The sequence below is a fragment of the Fundulus heteroclitus genome, chromosome 20 (genome assembly GCF_011125445.2).
Source record: "Fundulus heteroclitus isolate FHET01 chromosome 20, MU-UCD_Fhet_4.1, whole genome shotgun sequence".
NCBI lineage: Eukaryota > Metazoa > Chordata > Actinopteri > Cyprinodontiformes > Fundulidae > Fundulus > Fundulus heteroclitus.
Window position 1 is genome coordinate 44955623 of NC_046380.1, and position 20450 is coordinate 44976072.

General features: G+C 40.7%; 2 protein-coding genes across 4 annotated transcripts in view; both read left to right on the plus strand.

The window, feature by feature from the left end:
• Nucleotides 1-6839: 6839 nt before the first annotated feature.
• On the plus strand, nt 6840-14661 carry si:dkey-19e4.5 (UBA_like_SF and PTH2 domain-containing protein). Its single transcript, XM_012873371.3, has 7 exons — nt 6840-7040; nt 7686-7799; nt 7886-7957; nt 8071-8145; nt 9844-9941; nt 13027-13141; nt 13777-14661. Exons 2-7 carry the CDS (start codon nt 7692-7694, stop codon nt 13861-13863), a joined length of 555 nt encoding a protein of 184 aa, XP_012728825.1. The 5' UTR covers nt 6840-7040; nt 7686-7691; the 3' UTR covers nt 13864-14661.
• A 1748-nt stretch (nt 14662-16409) lies between these two features.
• setd5 (SET domain containing 5) overlaps nt 16410-20450 on the plus strand; it is a 73627-nt gene continuing 69586 nt past the window's right edge. For 2 of the 3 annotated variants that reach the window (XM_021321954.2, XM_021321955.2), the window contains exon 1: nt 16410-16846. The gene's annotated coding sequence lies outside the window, so the exon portion shown is untranslated. The remainder of the gene's footprint in view (nt 16847-20450) is intronic. The other variant, XM_012873370.3, reaches the window with a different exon arrangement.

Here is a 20450-nt window from a genome sequence, read left to right on the forward strand (position 1 = left end):
CAGTGCCATCTAAGTGTGCCATGCAGCTCCGGGATAAACAGCTTGTTCCACTTGATCTCATCGATATCCTAACAGACTGATGGCCTGTGATCACTGCCCGCCACCGTGGAGCTCAACTGGCATTTGCCAGAGAAAACCAGAACTGGCAGGTTCGGCACTGGCGCCCTGTTCTTTTCCCAGATGAGAGCAGGTCCTCTCTGAGCTCATGTGACAGACATGAAGGGTCTACAGAAGCTGTGGTGAACGCTATGCTGCAGCAACATTGTTTAGGATGATCCGTTGGGTGGGTGGGTCAGAGTTGGTCTGAGGCTAATCTATGGAGGGAGGCACAGACCTGTACAGGATAAACAATCAGAATCAACTTTATTCGCCAAGATTCCAATGCTCGCATTGTGTAAAGAAGCAGGCAGACAGGTAACAGTGAGCAGACAGCAACAACAGCCTGTAACAGAAAATACATTCAGGGTACACGTGTAAGAACAACCAGTATGTACAAAGATTGTTTTTTTTTCCTCAATGTAGCTGGCTGCCTTGACTGTAAGGTGTTCATCAGATGCACCACCTGGGAGTAGAAACTGTCTCTGTGTCAGCTCGTTTTAGCCATCAGCGTTCTGTAGCGCTGACCTGAAGGTAAGAGTTTGAATAACCTGTGAGCATGATGAGTTGGGTCAACAGTTATGTTAGCTGCGCTTTTACTGGCCCTGGACCTGTACAGGTCAGAATTGATGGAAGGTCAAGTCAAGACCCTCTGCAGATCTTTTTTTCTCTCCAAAATATGAATATGTAAAGTGTTTGCAATTACAACTTTCTATGTTATCCATGTGAAGAAAGAGAAGAAAGCAAAAAAGACCGGAGTAAAAACAAAACAGACAAATGACACAAAGGGGTGGTGGATAGTATGGTATAGTCCTGTCTTGTTTATGTATGTTTTGAATATAATGCATTTGTGTGGGACTTAGATCTAAGATGTAACAGGTTCTCTTGGGTGTTCTTGAGTTACGTGTATGTGTAGGGCACTCTAAGATTTTTATCTTTTAATTTCTTAAATAACTAGAAAAATTTGCATTTCCTGCGAAAATGCACTGTGAATGCAGATAGCTGAATGATTAAGCAAAAGATGCAGAAGATCTTTGAAGAAGAGAAAAAATAGCTGAAAAGCATTGAAGAAGTTGAAAAAGTTGAAGAATTTGAAAGAGTTGAAGAATTTGAACATGAAAGAACAATAGCTGAATTATTAGAAGAAGAAAAAACTGAGGGAAAGGCACCAAACATTTCCTAACTCATTCTAAACACTGAATCGTTTAACAAAGCATAAGTAGAATTTCAAACTTGAATATACTGTTGCCATATGTGGGCCTGCATTTCTAGGGAGTATAAGGGGTTTCGCCCCCATTGAAAAGCATTGGATGTTTGACACCTCCTAACTTGGAGATGCTTTACGTGACGAGGCCCAAACTTATTGTGGAACATTCTGTATAAAGGAGGTACAGACTCTGTAAAGCAGAAGTTTGTCCGAGCTTCCTAGAGCTACTTCCAATTAGCAACATGCTAACCATTAGCCGCTAACATGGTTGTGCTCAGGATCACCGGGTGATTGTACTCTGTCAGTTTGGTCCAAATCCTGTACTGGGAAGTGCCTCAAATAGGGGTGCCAATACTTAATGTCGCCAAACGTCACCAAAGATCATGGGTCAGATTGGCCTCCTTTAGCAACTCAGCCTCACCACATCTGGGCCCAGAACTCAACATTTGACCAAAATGGTGTGTATCACCATTTCCCACAGGTGGGTGGTGCTGTATTGGCCAATTGGGTCGTGTCTGGGCATCATGCCAGGTCCTGTTGGAAGCAAAGGCCCAATAGGAAAGCATGTGAAATCCAAAAGGGGACAGAAAAATGACACATAGCTGAAAGTCACTTGAAAATTTTAAAATGTCAAGAGGAAGTGACTGTGCGAATTTCAGATTCCTACATTAATCACAGCAACTGCGGTGAGCGTCGAAAGTTGCCATTGTATCTCAATTGATCCTCTCCCTCTGGCCCTCAGAGTTCCGTCGTCATGGAAACTCACTGACACACCTGCAGCGGCCAGTCTACCGAAGTGCAGAGACTTTGCTCACAATAAGTCCCATTGGATTATAATGGAGAACTTTGCCCCGAACAACGCTTCATATCTCCTGAACCCTAAATGGTAGAGACGTAATTTTTTCTGCGTTTAGTTCGTAACGGATAGGGGAAGAAGAAAAGCTATCGGTTTTTGCTGGAAAAAGTTTAATAAATGCGTAAAAAATTATGATCTAAAGGTTTTTTTTAAGGAATTTGCAAAATCCTCTAATAACAGTCCCGAACAAATCGCTCTAGGTGAAAAAGTATAAGAGATATCAAAACAATTATTTCACTGTGAGTATCAGCAGGCTTTTGAGGACTATGTTGCTCATTTTTATGTTTGTACAAAAATCGGTGTAGGCACAGCGACGATGTAAAAAAGTGGATCATTTGGGGTGATGGAGGTCCAAAGCGTCTTCAGGATTTTGCAAATTTGCTACTCCCGAACAAATTGTTCCTGCGGAAAAACCGTAACAGTTATCCACAAAATTCCTTTTTTGTGAGTGCCAGAAGGGTTGGGACATTCATATGTGAAAGTGTCATGCCTGTACATCAAACGGTTTAGGAGTAGCGACGATGCGAAAACGTGTGATGTTTTGGATTTTCAGACGTCATTTTTCAAAACCGCTCCATAGGAAATGAATGGGGGAGGTTTGGGGTTTGTGTCGCTCTGAGGTGATTTGCGAAAAATCTATAAATGCTACACCAATGACGGTTACATTTCCTGAATCCAGACAAAAATTCCTACGTTTTGATGTATAATTCATGTGGATAGGTTGAAAATTGAGCGAGTGAGAGGAAGTTGTTCGGAGAAGAAGAATTTGTTGAATTTCTAGAGTACGCACTCTATAACTGCCTCCTTGACGACCATAGCAACGAATGTTATTTGCTGAATTTTTTGAAAAGCCAAAATTATTTTAAGGAGGTACTATATGAAAATGGTAAAAGATATGAAAAAGCTGAAATAGACCATAATAGCTGAAAGATATCACTACATTTTAAAAGTTGAATGGCGTTTCTAGCTGAAAGTAGGCTGAAGCAGTAAGCTGTCAAAAAGCAGCTGAAATAAGCGGAATTTTAGTGAATTACATTCATTTCCTATGGGAGAAAAAAAAAAGCTGAAAATGTGCAGAAAAAGCTGAATATTTTAAAAAGTTGAAAAGATATAAGTACAAAAAGATATAGCCATCGATTCCAGAAGAAGCTGAATAGTTTAAAAGTTGAATGGTTGAAATCGGAGAAAAACTGTAGGAGGAGAAGCGAATCAAACTTTAAACAGTAAAAAGGCGGAAGAGGATCTCAATAACTGTGAATGCCTACTGCATTCACAGTAATAATACTTAGTGAATTTAGTTTGGGTTTTAGCATGACAGGAGTTGGTTGTTAGGGTTTATGTTGGCGTAATTGATGAAGGGAGCCCATGGTTCATTAAAAGACACCATGTCATTATTGTAGGCTTCCGTTTGGGACAGTGAAATGTGTTGAAGGAGTGAGTTGGTCCAGTACGTTATGTTTATTGATTGTTTTAACTTCCAGTTTTGCAGTATTATCTTCTTGCCGATAGTTGGAGATGTCAATAGGCTGATCTTATGTTTAGGTGGTATGGTTATTGGGGTGAGGTGAAGTAAACAAAGCGATGGAACGGGGGGGGGACTCCACTCAGGATGTCAGAAAGTGTTTGTGTAACTGTGTGCACCTAACTCCAGAAGGTGCATTCCCATAGCGCGTAGAGGTGAGTGGCAGTGACTCCCATGCTGCATTGTGAACCGATGTCTGTGTCAGTGGGTCCTATTTTGTACTTCTTACTTTGTGTAATGTGTGTTCTGTGGTAAAGGTGTTTTTGCAAATTTCTGTGCAATGTTCGTGTCAATGACATATCTAAGTCCAGGTTCCAGTTTTCTACAGGAATATATAATCTATTATGTGAATTGATGAATAATTTTGATGTTATTTTTTTTCTTTGAAATTCTTTATATTTTCAAGTAGTTCAGGTGGGTTCAGTGTGTTGTTTGTTTTACTAATTTTGCTCTTGATATTTGATTTGTAGGTATTTGAAAATATTTATGTTGTTTAATTGGAATTGTTCAGTGAATTGTCTGTTATAAATGTGTTGTTATGGAATAAGTGGTGAAGGTGAGTGATCCTTTTTTGCCCAAGTGTGAAGAGGGGCACTGTTTGTGTGGAAGTCTGGATTGTGCCAGATTGGGGTGTATTTGCATGGTAATACAGAAAAGCGCGTTCATTTTAAGGCTTTCCACCAGGCTGTCAGAGTTACTGCTACGACTGTATTCTTAAAATTGGGGTATTTTTGAAGAGAGTTAATTAATGCAGGAATATCTGACAGAGAGAGGTGTGCAATATATTATTGTTCAAGTTCGGTCCATATAATGTGTGTTGGTCTAATCCAAGTATTGTATTTGATTTTTCCTTCTTTCAGTAATATTGTGTAATTAATGAATTGAGTGTAAAGAATATTTTTTCAGGAGGGGTAACCAGTCAATAGATAGATAATTGAGTTTTGGAAGGATTTTCATTTTTACAGATGCTATGCGGCCAATTAATGTGTGGGAGCTTTATCCAAGTTCCAAATCATCTATTGTTTTGAGCAGGGGTATGTGGTTGATTAAGATCAACTCTGACAGGCTGAGGGAAAAGTCAGTACCCAAATATTTAATGTTCTCTACACATATTTCAGGTAGTAATTCCTGAATTAGAGAGTCCCACGCACCATCTGAGAAAGGGAAAATGGTTGATTTCTTCCAGTTGATGGTGTGTTTTGATGTGGAGGAAAGCATATTTATAATTTTGGTTGTTTCTTGCAGTGATTGTACAGGTGTTTGGAGTTGATTTTATATTGTGTATCTAACACCTGGATTCCTTGTAATTTATCATTCTGTTTTACTGCAGTTGTGAGAGGTTCTATACAAATTGCAAAAAGGGAAGGTGAGATTGGACATCCCCGTCTAGTGCCTCACAGCGGCAAATGTAGATGAAGTGATACCATTAGTAGTGATCGTGGCTTTTGGTGAAGCGTATAGTATCCTAATCCAGTGTATAAAGGACTCCCCAAAGTCAAACTGGTGTTGTGTGTGAATTAAAAATGCCAATTTACTTAAATGCTTTTTCAGCATTGAATGAAGTTATGATGGCCTTGTGATTTGTCTGAGAAATGTTAACTAGGTTAAAAAGCTGGCGATAATTTTCTGTTTTTCATTTTGAGAATAAAATTATTTTCCCTTGTATATAGCCTATGCTTTGACCCTTTCCCAAAAGGTCATTCAATTCCATGAAGGATGCCCAGTCTCTTCCTATCATCGTATTCAATGTAAAGTCTTTGAGCAATGAAGTACTAAAATGCCATCTGAAGGTTTTTTTTTAGTGGTGCACAGGAACTGTAGAGTGAGGCTCACTGGTGCATGCTCACTAATAGAGATTGGATGGATTGTAGTGTTTTTAACAATTCATAAGAGATATAGTCAATTTGTATATAGTCAAATTCAGAGGATGAGTGATTTACTTGGAGGAAGTATGTATATTGTCTTGTGTTTGGATGGGATAATCTCCAACTGTGGCAAAGTCCAAATTTGGGAATGTATTGAGTCAAAATGTCTGTAGATGCAGTGCCTATTGTTAACATGTGAATAGTCAAGCTTTTCATCTAGTACTGCATTAAAATCTCCTGCTAATATGATATTGGTTTGTCACTACTGGGTCTGTATATGGGAGTTTGCATGTTCTCCCTGTGCATGCGTGGGTTCTCTCCGGGTACTCTGGCTTCCTCCCACAGTCCAAAAACATGACTGTTAGGTTAATTGGTCTCTCTAAATTCTCCTTAGGTGTGAGTGTGTGCGTGAATGGTTGTTTGTCCTGTTTGTCTCTGTGTTGCCCTGTGATAGACAGGTGACCTGTCCAGGGTGTACCCTGTCTCTCACCCATTGACAGCTGGAGATGGGCACCAGCACCCCTCTCGACCCCACAAGGGACAAGCGTGACGGAAAATGGATGGATGGGTCCGTATATGTTTATCATTGTCAAATTGTGGTTAGATAAGGTGCCACTAACGATGAAACAGTGTTCCTCGGGGTCTGTTATTGTTGAGATGTGACTGTACATGAGTTTGTTGTGTATAAAGATTGACACCCCTTGCTGTCTGCTATTAATTGTAGATGAATATATGTTATTGAAATCTGTACACTGTAAATGACTTAGGTCTGTGTCAGTTAGATGCGTTTCTTGTAAAAGATCTGTTTCCACATTTAAGTTAGCATGATGATTTAAAATGTGTCTTTTTGCTTCTGTTCGAATGCCACACACATTCCATGTAATCATTGTTAATGTATTGTGTGTATGCGTGTTTGTAGATAGACTAATTTGTCATATAACTTCAAGGCAGGATGAGAAAAAACGAAAGAAGTTCAAATAAATTGGGTGGGCAGGATAGGGTGTATGTATGTGTGTGTGTGGGGTTGTGAAGATGCTCATAATAAACTAAATTAATTTAACTGGATGATTGAAATAATATCTAAAAGAATAACTAAATATGATTATGAGAGAAAATAGAGATACTTTATCAAAAGTATCTCTATTTTCTATTGCTTGACCCTCGAGTAACATCGACATTTGTAATTTTGTATTTATATTGGTTATTACTCTATGTGCTTGTGCTACTGTAGTTTTTTAAAAAAAGCCTCTGACGCCATAGTTGGTATTTCCCTCCAGTCGCCAGGGGGCAGCAGCTTACGATGCGCAAAGACAAAAGGCCTCAAAATGGAAGAATGGAGTAATGTAACACGGAGCAACACAACAACGTCACCACTGAACACAACATTCTAAATTAGTAAAAAAAAAAAAAAAAAAAAAAAAAAAATTGCTCTGTGTAATATTTAAGGCTCCGAGAAACTTAACCAGTGTTGGTGCTGCAAGCTGTGACAAACAGGTAACAACGGGCTAGGCTACATGGTACCTCGTAGGTTAAGGCTAACTATTGCCGCTACTCAGGAAAGATAGCGGTTTGTTATGAAATGATGTGAGAAATTAGCTGAAAATGTTAACAGACGTCAGCATGTAACCCGCTAAAATGTTCCCAGTGCTAATTTTAATTGTGAGCGAGCATTTGTTAACTGCGCAGACCGCTGCAGCTCATCCAGTGGAGCCTGTACCCGCTAGCTTCTGGCTCTTAGCCTCCATTCATTAGAAATGTCCTCTCTCCTAATAACAACAACCTGTCCCTTTCGCGTGTTTAAAGTCAGTTCATAATGGCCCGAGCAGAATTTTAGGAAAGCGATATTAACTCCCAGGTATCTAAATGTCAGTTCATCTTTACGTAGTTACGACGTCACGCTGTTCTTGTCGAAAAATAATTGATTTTTCCACAGCCTTACCTTCCGCTGGGGACTTTCTAAAGCTAAACTCAATCCTAATATCTCAGATAAAGCGTTTTCCCGTGAAACGTTCTTCAGTGATGGGCAGGTTTATGCTGATCAGCTCCCATCGGACCTGATGTGGACTTTAGTTCAGCTGTATTTTCAGTTAGGCCCTCCGCGTAGTGCAGCCGGACATTAAAGTTTCTGTGTCACTGCAGTTAGTGATGGACCCATCAGAGGAGACGGGACCAAACTCGGATCCTCAGGATGTCAACCCTTTGTTCATGCAGCAGCTCAGAGAACTGGACATTCCTGAAGAGGCAGCCAAACAGGTAGGATAGTACTGCTGACACACAGGCATCATTTAATAATAGATGTATACGTTTCTTTTTCTGACCTTTTATTGTTCTCACTTCAGGCACTACTGCACACACGGAACGTGTCAGCTGAGGAGGCGGCCATGTACTACTTCAACAAACTGGAGAATGAGGTGCCCATAAGATAGCCTTAGTCCCCAGCAGGTACACATTGGTACGTTAGACGCCGTAGAGTTTGTCCAAAGCCAAATCTCAGTGTGTCTCTTGTCTTCGCTCTGACACACAGGAGGAGGGAGACGAGGACCTTATGTTCAAGATGGTGTTTGTGGTTAACATGGACCTCGGGATGGGTGTTGGAAAGGTATATCCAGTGGTGCAGTTGGGATTAAACAAAAGTACACCCGCTCCCTATCCAGCAATTTTATGTATAAAGTTCAACCTTTTGGAGGTTTTGAAATAAATTTAATCTAACATCAAATCTATAAAATCACGCAGAACAGATTCAATTAGGCCTATTTATTAAACAAATGTGAGGCCAAAATTGCAAAATTTGTGGGTAAATGAAAGTAAACCCAAAAGCCCACAATTTGCAGAATACATTAATCATTGTAAGTTGAAGGGGTTTACTTTTTTTACCACGGCTAAATAAATGGAACAGAAAACTGTTGCTGTTATTAAAAAAAATCATCAATCTACCAACAGTCCTCAGTTCATAGAACTCCATGAGAAGATTAAAAGAGCAGTATGTAAGGAATTCACTGTAAAATCAACCGAAATCATTCTCATTTGTCACCTGACATGGAAGTAACATTCTCTATAAACAATCCGTCCTCTCCATCAACAATGGATAAAAAAAATGACAGAGCAAAAAGGTAAAAGATGAAATAACAAGCAATGCAAATTTGAGAACAGTAGGAGAACTCGGCAGAGTGAGAGAAATAGACCCTGATGTCCTCCAGCAGCCTAAGCCTATAGCAGCATAACTATAGAGGTAGCTCAGGGTAACCTAGGCCACTCTAACTATATAAACTTTGTCAAAAATTGAACTTTTAAGCCTAGTCTTAAAAGTAGACAGGGTGTCTGCCTTACGGCAGAGACTTGTTTAAAAACTTGATTTTATAACAGTCAGTTTGTACCCGAGTTCATAAAAGAACCGTTGAATATAAAAGTCAGAGAATCGACATCAGTTGTCACCAAATAAAATGCATTTAGAATGTGGGTTGGGGTGTTGAGTTCTGCATGTTCACCATTATTGTTTCTTTCAGTAACAGTTAAAAACATCTTAAACATCTCCCCTTTTCTGGCTGTTTTAAAGTTTAAGCTCCTACAATTTTCTCCATTTCTTTAGTGTAGTTCCCTCAGTGCGATGTGTATATGTTCTACTTATTACTCACCCTGCTTCACCTCTTGTTACCAAGCAACAGGAGCACTGAATGTTAGGTTAGGATTAAAGGCAAATAGTTTTCTTTTTAAAAAGTGGGAAGATACAGTAGCAAGGAGCACATGTTGTTTTGTCCTTTAATACATTTGAATTAAATAACTAAAACTGTTCCTTTATGATTTCAAACATGGACGTAACTAGGGCTGGACGATAATTCAATAACAGCATATATCGATTGATAGACGTGTGGTTCAATAAAAAAAGGAGTCAATAAAAAGTTCAATAGAACTTTTTATTGACTCCAATAGAAATCTTTTTCCAAGATTTACAGTTTTGGTACAAAGTTGGTTGAATACAGGGTTGTGTTTGAATTCAGTGTTCTAAATTAAAAAATAGGTCACTACGCAACAGCATAAAATGGCCAGGGCTGCACATAAAATAAACATTTTGAATTATTTGACAATTATCAATATTGATCAATATGATTTCTATTTTATCAATTAGCTTTTTTTCTATGTCGTCCAGCCCTAGACGTAACGCCACATCAACATACAGGCCTGAGAGCCCATCAATTCAGAAACATTTTCCCTGCACTCACGCTGTCGAGGGTTTTAGAGCACATTCTAGAAATGGAGTCATTTTCTGTCCTACTGAACTCTGTACTGAATGTGTGTGCAGATTGCAGCCCAGGTGGGTCATGCTGCTGTGGGTTTGTACCAGGCTCTACAGGAGAAAAACAGCTGGCGGGAGATGGCTTGGAAGTGGGACCACAGTGGGTAAGGTCCATTCAGATGCTAGCTACTTTAAAAACGCCACCATCCACCATACTCTTCTATTTGTTCTGTTCTTTCTGTTGAGCAGTTTATACCAGTTTGATTATGAATATTATTAATAATTATAATTGTGATATGTAATTCAAAATCAAAGGATAGTTACAGCGAAAGTTGTTTCAAATGGTTGTGGTCAGGGGCTATGAGCCTTTAATGATTGGCACTAACAATTGGATTATTAATAGTTATTAACTTTATTTAACCTGGAAGAGGGGTGTCTAACCCTTCCCCAGTAAACGTTGATAACCATTTTTTTTTTTTTTGCTTTTACGGCCCTAGTGTTTTTTTTTTGTACAGTGGTCTGACAGGAAAAGGGGGTACGAGAGAGGGGGAGAGACATGCGGCAAAGGGCCACGGGTCAGAGTCGAACCCGGGTCGACCACGTTGAGGACTAAGGCCTCAACGTGGGTCGTGCATGGGTACATGGGTCGTGCGCTAACCACTGCGCCACCAAAGCACGCCCAACGTTGATAACTTTAATTACAATTGCAATTGGAGTTTTAACCATTAGTAATTAACCACAAGCCAATGAAAATGTCTCAGTATATTCAGTTAACTCAAAGGGAGATAATTTGATAATTCCTAGAGACCATTCAATTAAATTTTATTTATATAGCGGCAGTTAATGATACACATATACAAAGTCAAATTCAATCAGATTACACGGATTGGTCAAAACGTTCTCTATCTAAGGAAACCCAGTAGATTGCATCAAGTCTTGACAAGCAGCATTCACTCCTCCTGAAAAAGCGTAGGGCCACAGGGAGAGTCGTCTGCATTGTCCACGACTTTGCAGAAATTCCTCATACTGAGCAAGCATGAAGCGACAGTGGAGAGGAAAGCTCTTCTTTAACGGGAAGGAAAAACCTCCAACAGAACCGGGCTCGGTATGAACGGTCATCTGCCTCTACCGACTGGGGTTACAGAAGACAGAACAGAGACACAACAAGAGAGACAAAAAGCACAGAAGCACACATTGATCCAGGAATCTTTTCTACGTTATATGGTAGCAGCGGGTGGTCTGTCTTCCCTGGATGATGTCACAGCTAACAGAACGTCAGACCAGGTGTTCCTACTATGAAGAAAAAAAAGACAGAACAAAAAGGTAAAAGATGAAATGACAATCAAGCAATGCAAACTGGAGAACAGTAGAACTCAGTAGAGTGAGAAATATAGGCCCTGATGTCCTCCAGTAGCCTAAGCCTATAGCAGTAAAACTATAGAGGTAGCTCAGGGTAACCTAAACCACTCTAAGTATAAGCTTTGTCAAAAAGGAAAGTTTTAAGCCTAGTCTTAAAAGTAGACAGGGTGTCTGCCTCACGGACCAAAACTGGGAGTTGGTTCCACAGGAGAGGAGCCTGATAGCTAAAGGCCTCGAAATAACTTCGGCCCAGATGATAAAGCAGTGCTAACACCGACTAGCTTAGCTACTCTGTGCCATGCAAAAAATGTCAGCTCTGATGACGTATGGGCTCCGGCTCATACTTTCCGAGCACAAGACGGCTTCGGGTGAGACCACAGGCTAATCCACTAGCCTAGCGTGAAGGCAGACTTCGTCTCGAAGGGTGGTTGTCAGTCGAGACAAAGGGCTTGAACAAAACCACGAGAAGCTTTAAAAACTGGAGCAGAAAACAGAGAAAAGGGAGGATAAGAGAGGAGGGAAGATAGTTTTAAAGCTGATCAGCGCGGGTCTGTTCTCACAAAACAAACAAAACACAGCACAAATCACAGATCATGACGTAGATTCAATCACACATTGGAAATATTCAGGACAGTTCAAACTCCCTTTTGGAGTACTCAAAAGCATTAACCTGTTCCTAATATGTTCTTCCCAGGCACAAAATATCACCTTTTGTTGGTGTTTAAAGGAAAAGAGAGATCTCTTTACTTACTCCCAAAAAGAGGGATTGCTGGTTGCGCAGCTCAGTGTCTTTGGATCTCAGCCAGGATTGGCGGGGAGATGAAAGGTGGCGTTGGTTGCGTTGCGCCATCTGGGTTTAGTTCTGGGAGTGGCTGTTGGTCCGATGGTTTTGTTTGGCCAAAACAAACGAACAGACCTTGTTGGTTCACTGGGAGATGTGGAATTTCCCAGTACACCCTATCGGGGTTGAATTAATGTTAGATTTAAGAATCGAGACCTCTCCTGTACACAACACCGAAGAAAAGGGTTGTGTACAGGATAAATTTGATCACGGGCCCACCACGTGTAAACAACACGCAGAAGTTCAGCTGAACATCTTCTCAACACAACGGGTCGGCACAAAAGAAGAACGAACTCTTGGCTCCACTGATGTTTTATTTGTTGTGACTGGAACTGTAGGCAGCATGGGAAGTTGCAACTCCCAGCATGCAACTGTGTAGCATGCTGGGAGTTGTAGTTCATGTCATAATGGCATAACATTTCTCTTTCTACAGGTGTAGAAGCAGACTCTGAGGATGTTCTCTCCTTTTCTTCCGCTCTTTTTTTTGTCACCTTCTCTCCCTTTTAACGTTTTGCCTCACCCTTCCTTTTTTTCCTTCTTTTTCATTTCTGTTTCTGTGTCCATTGAATTTTAAATAATCCCAAAATAATGTCCAATAAAGTTTTTTGCACGAGTATCAAGCGGAGCACTATAGTGAAAGCAGTAGTTCTCCACTTGTGAAAGTAAATCTGTTGGGCTCCCTTTAGGACTAAGAAAGCAATTCTAAGTGCTACACAGCCAGACACGACACATAAAAAACCCACCATCTACTAAAATGTGATCATCTAGCATAGTGAGTTTGTTTTTTTTATTCATTTTGTGCTAGAGTTTTAGTTTACAGGCCTCCTTAATTCTGTCTCATGATTGTAGTTGTTGTCATAAGATGAGCAATAATATTTCTGTGTGATCGTTCCTGTTTTCATGCAGCACCATGGCTTTGGGCTTCCCTCACTGGTTTGATTTGCAAAGCTGCTTATAAGACAGACCTATGTGTCAAACGTAGTTTTATCTTTTAAATAATGTTTGGTGAAAGGATTTTCAATGTATGAATGAGTTTGGTGTCCATACAGGGCCAAGAAGGTGGTGCTCCAAGGCACCAACGTGGCCCATCTGCTGGAGCTGCAAGCCCTGTCCTTGAGCCTCAACCTGCCCACTTACCTGGTCCAGGATGCAGGTCTTACCCAGGTAGGTGTGTACATGTATGTCTAAAGCCCCTTTTCCATCGGCCCTACTCGAATTCGCCTGCCCCACTCCACCCCGCTTTAATCAGCACCTGAAACTTAACAGCTTTCAGTGTAAAATGAGAGCCTCTGTAAATCTGCAGATCTGATACAGATCTGCATATAGAATGCTGAAGGGTCCTTTTTCTTCTTTCCCTTCAGGCATTGTTCATGATTTGTAAATGGTAAAAATATATTTCAGTTTGACCCACTCGGTTCATGTGGATCCTTAATATTATTGTCGTCGCTCTTCAGTTTTTCTGGACTTCCTCAGAGAAAACATTTCTGTTGCTCCTCGCCCTCAGCTTATCACTAAAAAGCAATGTATTCATGTCAAACGCCACTCAAGTCCGCTCGGTTTAAACCTGCTCCTGAGCAGGGTCGGAGTAACCAAGGCAGGCCCTAAAAAAACCTATTGTTGAAATACTTGAAACACAAGTGGGCAGAGCCGAGTAGAGCCTGGCTAAACAGAAGCAGTGGAAAAGGAGCTTTAAGAGGCACCAATAGTTGGATGATGATAAAGTCCAAATTTGGATATTAGAACCATGTAACTGTTGCAGTGTGTTTGGTTATGTGTCAGAATAGCAACTGTTTCTGCAGGTGGAGTCCAGCTCCCGCACGGTCTTGGCCCTCATGGGAGCTGAGGAGATGGTGAACAATGTCACTGGCAGTCTGAAACTGCTTTGAGCTGGGTTTGGAAACAAGTCTGCAGTGGCACAAAACAACCAGGAAGGGGCAGCCTTTCTCAGCAGAAGAAGAACTTTAGTCAAGCATGAGCTAACACCTTAAAAAATGCAACACCAGAACACCCCACCACCACCATTCATTGTCTCTTTACTTTACCCCTTAGCTGCTTCATCTGAGGAAGATAAATTCAGGAAAGAATATTTCCTAGAGACAGCCCACCTATTGACTAGCAAAACAAAGATAGTAGATTTTTTTCCCCCCAATATGGATGATAATGTTAACATCACGTTTTTTATATTGTTTCTCTGTACAACTAATTTTGCCAAGTTCCCTGACTTACAGACTCATACATATCACTTCCTGTGTTATGGCTGTGTACATACCTTTTATGGTCATGCAATGTGCCATTATCAAAATATAGAGCTTGTGATGTTTTTCTTTTTTTAAAAGAAGAGGGGTGTGTTTCTGACTTAACATTTAAAGAAGCTAACACCTGGCACCAAAACTCCCACTATATGCATTTTGACTGGATCTGAAAAATGCTTCCATGGATGATGTTTTTAAGTTATTTGAATAGGTGTATGTAATTGTGGCCATAATAAAAAATCATCACTGATCTATATAGTGTCCCTTTTTACAGTGAAACTGGAATAATTATGATGCAGTATTATCATTATGCATGAGATACAAAATGTTACAGTACAATGTTGTTGGACTTTAGATTGTGATATACTATCGTTTCCTGATTTTGCTGTGTTGTGTAAGACTGGTAATCATTAAAATACCTCTACATTACGACCATTCTGTATCGTGTGCTCCCTGTATTGACTTATATTTTGCTGTGTGTGCGCACGCACGCAGTGACGTTATTCCTCCACACACTCAATGTTGCCAGATTAGGTGGGTTTCCAGCCATTTGGGGCTTCTCCTGAACACAGGCTGGGAAAAATATAGCTTTGGGCGGATTGTTACAATTTGGACTGCTTATCACATTTCATGGGCTTTTAATTTTATAATTTATTCATAGGAAAATCCTATTGAAATAGTTGTGATATAAAAGTAAACGACTTGTGTATATTGATAAAATGTTTCCTTGCACTAACTTTATTAGCTGATGTATTTTGAAACTCATGTTGGTTAGGGTAAGCTATTGATTTATTTTTTTGTAGGTTAGTTTGTTGCCTGATTGCACATTTTGTGGGGAGTCTACGTGCAACGTTTTTCTTTGCGTTGTGCAGCGTGTGATAGTCCTACGCTTTTAACATGAGGTTAACAGGTTGAGATTGGGATTTATTTGTTTTAGTTGGGCGGGTTCTGTATTGTTTGGGCTAGAAACGGCCAGATCTGGCAACCCGGGCGGACAATTTGGCTATATTATATAACCAGGTTATATTTTAAGATTAGAAGTGGAAGAAAGCTACGAGCCTTTCTGAGAACCAGGCCGTTGAATGAGCGGGTGTTTGTTCAAGTTTAAACCTAGAGGCTCTAACCACTACTTTATGTAGAGGATGTCTAAATTGCTGCTCAACGAAGCAATATTTTCAGCGGCTACTTCCCCAATGCTGCACTTGGGCTCAATTCTGCGCATCTACAACGTCGACCAAACCCTACGCAACAGATGACGTAAGCATCTATCAGCGCATCCAATCCAAAGCTGTCTCCGAGTCTCATGACATGCCAGAAATCCAGTCGCGTCATCGCGGTTGGATTTGCATAACGCCACTGTTAAAAATAACTTGAACAGCGTCAGGTTAATGTTTTAATTCCTGTATGCGCCTCGTTGCTGGGTCCCTGTATTCAAAATGAAACACCAAAGGCTATTTTCTGTACTTCAACGCTAAAGGACATCATGTTCCGCGATCAACCTCCGCTGTACCGAAAAATTTGTTTCCGTGTGGTCTACAGAGTAGTGAACAAAACATTTCTGCAAAAAGGTTACAGACAAGATCCAGAGTCGGAGAGATGGCCACTTTTCATCGTCCAACCACTCAACAGGCGTACCCAACGCGACATGTACTCCAATGAACTGACAAACCGGTAGGTGGGGCTGACCCAGTGGGCTAACCCTGCCTCTTGCAGCCCTGAAACTGAGCCCAAGAGACCCCGTGTGGCTAACGATTACCATTATGCATCAACAAGAGCGTTCCTTCCAAAGAAATATGCCTTATAAAAAGTAATCCCTCTATAGAAATGAAGTTAGCTCCATTGAAATATTATTTTTATAAAGATAAATGTCCCACATCGTGGTAGATATAAATCCTTTGTTGAGTCGCAATCTGCCTTCCGAGTCCAGTTACTCATGTCGTGTGCTCCACCACTCATACATGAGAATAAACCTAGTTGAAGCAGCAGCACTCGCCCTACTTTAGTCCGCAAAAGGAAACAAGTAAGCGACGGTTTAATTCACCAATGGCGTCCAAGTATTTCAGGTAAAACAACTGGGACACATTTTACTGTCGAATCAATGGCGAGAGGCGGGACAGCTGAAAGGGCCGCCCAAACAGCATGCCCCTGCACGGCCGCCTGGAAGACCCCGTGGCGTGATTGTGTGTCAGTTTCGTTGGGGCCTGTGGTGGATGCCGGCGATGAGGGGGATGGGCGCTTCGATGAGCGTAAGGACCCGACACAGAACTGGAGCCCCGTATTACATACAGCAGTATACCCCATAATAAACAGCGACTGTAAATATACAAGACACTAACATTATTGGTGTTGTTCACCGGGGATTTATAAAAGACACCAATGGATGTAGCGCACCAGAACAAGACAAGGGATTTAACTTTCCGACATTTTTTGGGAGATACTGAGAACTTTGTTTCTTTCCGTTGAAGAGGGAGCTACTTGTAAGGGCAAAGGATACAGGAGACTCCGAGGCGGATATCCAGGCCTACTGGTCCAATTGGAATTGATGTTGGGATACTTCAAGGACTTCCATAGTACATTATTTTGCCCTATTTGTAAGGAGTTTGGGATGACTCTTTAGGTAAGCCCTTTGATTATGTGATATGTCAATGTACATATGTCAGTTTTTGTCAAGATTTAAAGAAAAAAACAACCATGTTTTCAGCCTGCCATGACTACACGGCTAACCAACTTAGCAAGCAAATAACCTGGGTCCACTGAAGTTTCTTCAAAAACTTGCATGTCGCCACAGCATTTTGAGTATTTTCGGGTATTTCTAGATCAACGTGATGTGTTTGGCAGGCTAACGTAGCAATAGAAATAGATGTTATGCCTTCCAGGGGCGCTTTGGGCTGTGACTGGAATGGTCCTCTCTGGCTGCTTGATCAGTCCCTCGTGTTGTTTTTTTTTTAGTTGGCTTGAATCGTCAGAAAATCCTCTTTTTGCTTGTTTTTCAAATGCTCATCGTTGAAATATTTCGACCAATCACGACTCAAACTTCAGTTCCAGATTTTACAACTTTTAGGTATTTTGCAATATTTTGGTAAAATGTTTTTTTTTTCTTCCAAATCCAACAATCATAGTTATCTTTGTTGGCCAAGTAAATCATCTGTTTTATATTATATTTGGTAAACCTCCAACTAGGTGCCAATTTCAACTATATTGAGATTTTTTTCTCAGTAAGTTTCCTTACCGTTCCCACAAAGGGATGAGGTGTTCTAACATTACAGGACCCAAACAGCGTTAGTGCCACAGTAACTACCCTTCCTATACCTTTTTAATTGGAGAGCTTCCTAGGATATAAGATGGGAATCACATTTATTATGTTTGTAGCCTCACAAACAGGCGACGCAGGTCAAACGTTAAGCAGGCTCTCAAAGTAACCTTTAAATGTCGTTGTTTTTCTGACAGCATTGTGTTGAGTTTTATGTGAGTGTTCAGTGTGTCTGAGGGTTTGAACAGCACGCTTGACCCAATCTGCAGTTTTTCGACGACTCTTGGCGTAGCTGATTGCAGCGGCTAGCATAGCAGCCGGGGCAACAAATGCTACTAGCCGTTTAGCTAACTTTGTGAATGTTCTTCGGCTGCGTGTGCTCTTCCATTCAGCCGTCATTGCCTCGCACACAACACTCATTTCTGGGCTCATTTTCCTACTGCTGTGTAGTATGGGACGGATATGGTGGATCTAACGCGACCACAACGTTGTGTTTAGCCACATTATGTGAATATATTTATCTCTGGCGACGCTCACGGCTTCAAAGTCCCACCTTCGCCGGATTTATATCTGTATCTTGATGGTTTCCTTTTTATAACGCGTGTGAAATTTTGTGACGAGTAACCCAGGGCTTTTAGATTACTTGCTCTGCCCCTTCTCCCCAACCCCCCACCAGCCAGCCAGCCAACCCCCAGTCTCGGTGGCGGTTAAGAGAAATGGGAGGCATCATGGTGGAGCCTCACAATCTGACTGAACCTGAGGAAATATTAGAAGGGCTGTTGCTTCTGGCTGTTTGACCCAAGTTTTATTAAAGAAGTGTGAACACGCTTTTACAGGTCATTAATGATGACGTTTCTACATGGCAACGTTAGATGGCTTTTCTGCACGACAAAATGTCTCTTTTTATACTCTTTTTTTTTTTTACATTCTCGTAATAAGGACCAGGTACAGTTGATGACTTCTATGGATACACATCAGTGGGGATCATTGAGAAGGGAGTTCATGTCTGTGTTTTTTTTTTTCAGTCCAGTATCTCTAGTGCTCCAGCGTCCCACACGTTTGTGGCCTGTGTGCCAGGGCTTCACAGAATTACACCACGTAGGCTTGTATTACTGGTCCTCGGCAGTATACATAGCAAACATACAGCCTTTTCACTGACTGAGACGCTTATCTGTTGGTCCAAAAACTGCTTGTGTGGCTACCTAGCTTAAGTGTCATTTTGTTTACCTTGTCATTTGTTCAATTTGTTCAAGTCATATTCAGTTTGTCATTGTAAAAACATTCAGCTCACTGCTTTTGGATCTGAAGGCAATGTCAAGTTGAACCATTAAGCCACCTTTGTTGCTTGGTTGCTAACATTTTTCTTTCTCTCTTGGTGCTGAGATGAAGAATTGGATGTTAAGCTTTCACTAACCTTATTTTTTTCCTCCTCGATTTTTATTTTTTTGTTTGCCTGGGACCTTGTTGACCTTGCTTTATAAGTACAGATATTGCAATCTCTCCTTGCCAGAGTGTTAAGCTGGAACTTTGCCAAGTATTTGGTTGGATCTTGATGCCTGTTGAAAACCTGATTGGTGTGTGTAGGGCTGAGTTTCCATTGGTTGGAGCTGACATTCTCTGAATATGTTTCACCTCTTTTAATAGACTTAAGGCTGCAGCTATCCAACCTGGCCACTTGGAACCACTGGTAACATGAGCCTCTCCAACACGCCCTCTGACCTGTACCTTCTTGTTTTCTGGAACAAACATAGTTCTCGTTTACAGAGACAGAAGAAATGTACTCTGCGCTGTATAATCACCTGTGGTTCCATTCTGGGGCACAGACAAGCATGCAGCTGGAAGTCAACTGAAGTTAACTCGACACCACAGGAAGTACCCTCTCTGAACAAACTCAAGTCTCACTGCCCACTGTGACTTCCACTCAGATACACTGGTTAAGCTGTTAAAAACTGTCATTGTGTATTATTAGACAGTACTTGTTTGAATCAAAATGTTGGAAACTTTTCTATTATAATGGGCAAGCTAATTTGAATAAAAGAATGTCACACTGTCTGAGGTCCCGATTAGGAGTTGGTACTAACAAGTAAGTGGCTTTCAAGTTAAGGGCTTGTTTAGGTTTTTGTTTATGTTTAGTTTAGTTTAGTTATCCATAATAAATGTAAGTTCAGTGTCCTAATAAGGATAGCTAAGAGGTGTGTGTGTGTGTGTGTGTGTGTGTGTGTGTGTGTGTGTGTGGGTGGGTGGACCTGTCAGCAGGATGTACACCCTTCTATGGGCCTCTGAACGTTTGGAAATCAGTGGAATGTGCAAACATGCAAGGTTAGTAGGAATACATTTTTTGTTAGGAAGGAAGTAAAGCCTGACCAATAAATTCACATGAGGAAAGCAGTTATTAACCAAGAACTCCAATGTTTTCATGAAGACCTGTTAATTATGTATGCTGTACTTTAACATAAGGAACCTTTTCCATAAACTTAGGTCTGTTTCCACTGTGCTTTTTAAAACATTTATCTTGTAGAACCTAATTACCCTGAACCCTCAAAGACCACTTTTAAACTCATTCAGGGCAGTTTCAGAGCACGATGGGGATCACTGTGTTGGTTCCTCGTTTGCACTTTTTGTAAAATTTATGTTAATTTAAATGTGACCAGCATTACATTGCTTGTTTCAAGATTTGCTGGCTGATGATTTACCATATTTTTTTGACAATAAGTTGCTCTGGAATACAAGTCATGTCAAAAAATGTGCCATAAAGAGGAAAAAACATACATCTAATTCGCATCGAACTATAAGTCACATTTATTTAGAATTTTATTTCACAAAATCCAAGGCTAAAAACTGACATTTAATATGGACCAGGGCTTTAAACTAACTTTTCAAGAATCAAGTCTTTATTGTTCTTGTGTAACCATAATTAAATTTTGGTGAGACACTAAGAATGATGAAGGCAGACCCAAATGGAAAAACACTT

Bases quoted from the DNA above. Each gene is read 5' to 3' on its own strand.
- si:dkey-19e4.5 (XM_012873371.3), top strand. From the start codon at position 7,692: ATGGACCCATCAGAGGAGACGGGACCAAACTCGGATCCTCAGGATGTC. The intron at 8,146-9,843 runs GTATATCCAGTG...ATGTGTGTGCAG, and splicing joins TCGGGATGGGTGTTGGAAAG to ATTGCAGCCCAGGTGGGTCA. The intron at 9,942-13,026 runs GTAAGGTCCATT...GTGTCCATACAG, and splicing joins TGGAAGTGGGACCACAGTGG to GGCCAAGAAGGTGGTGCTCC.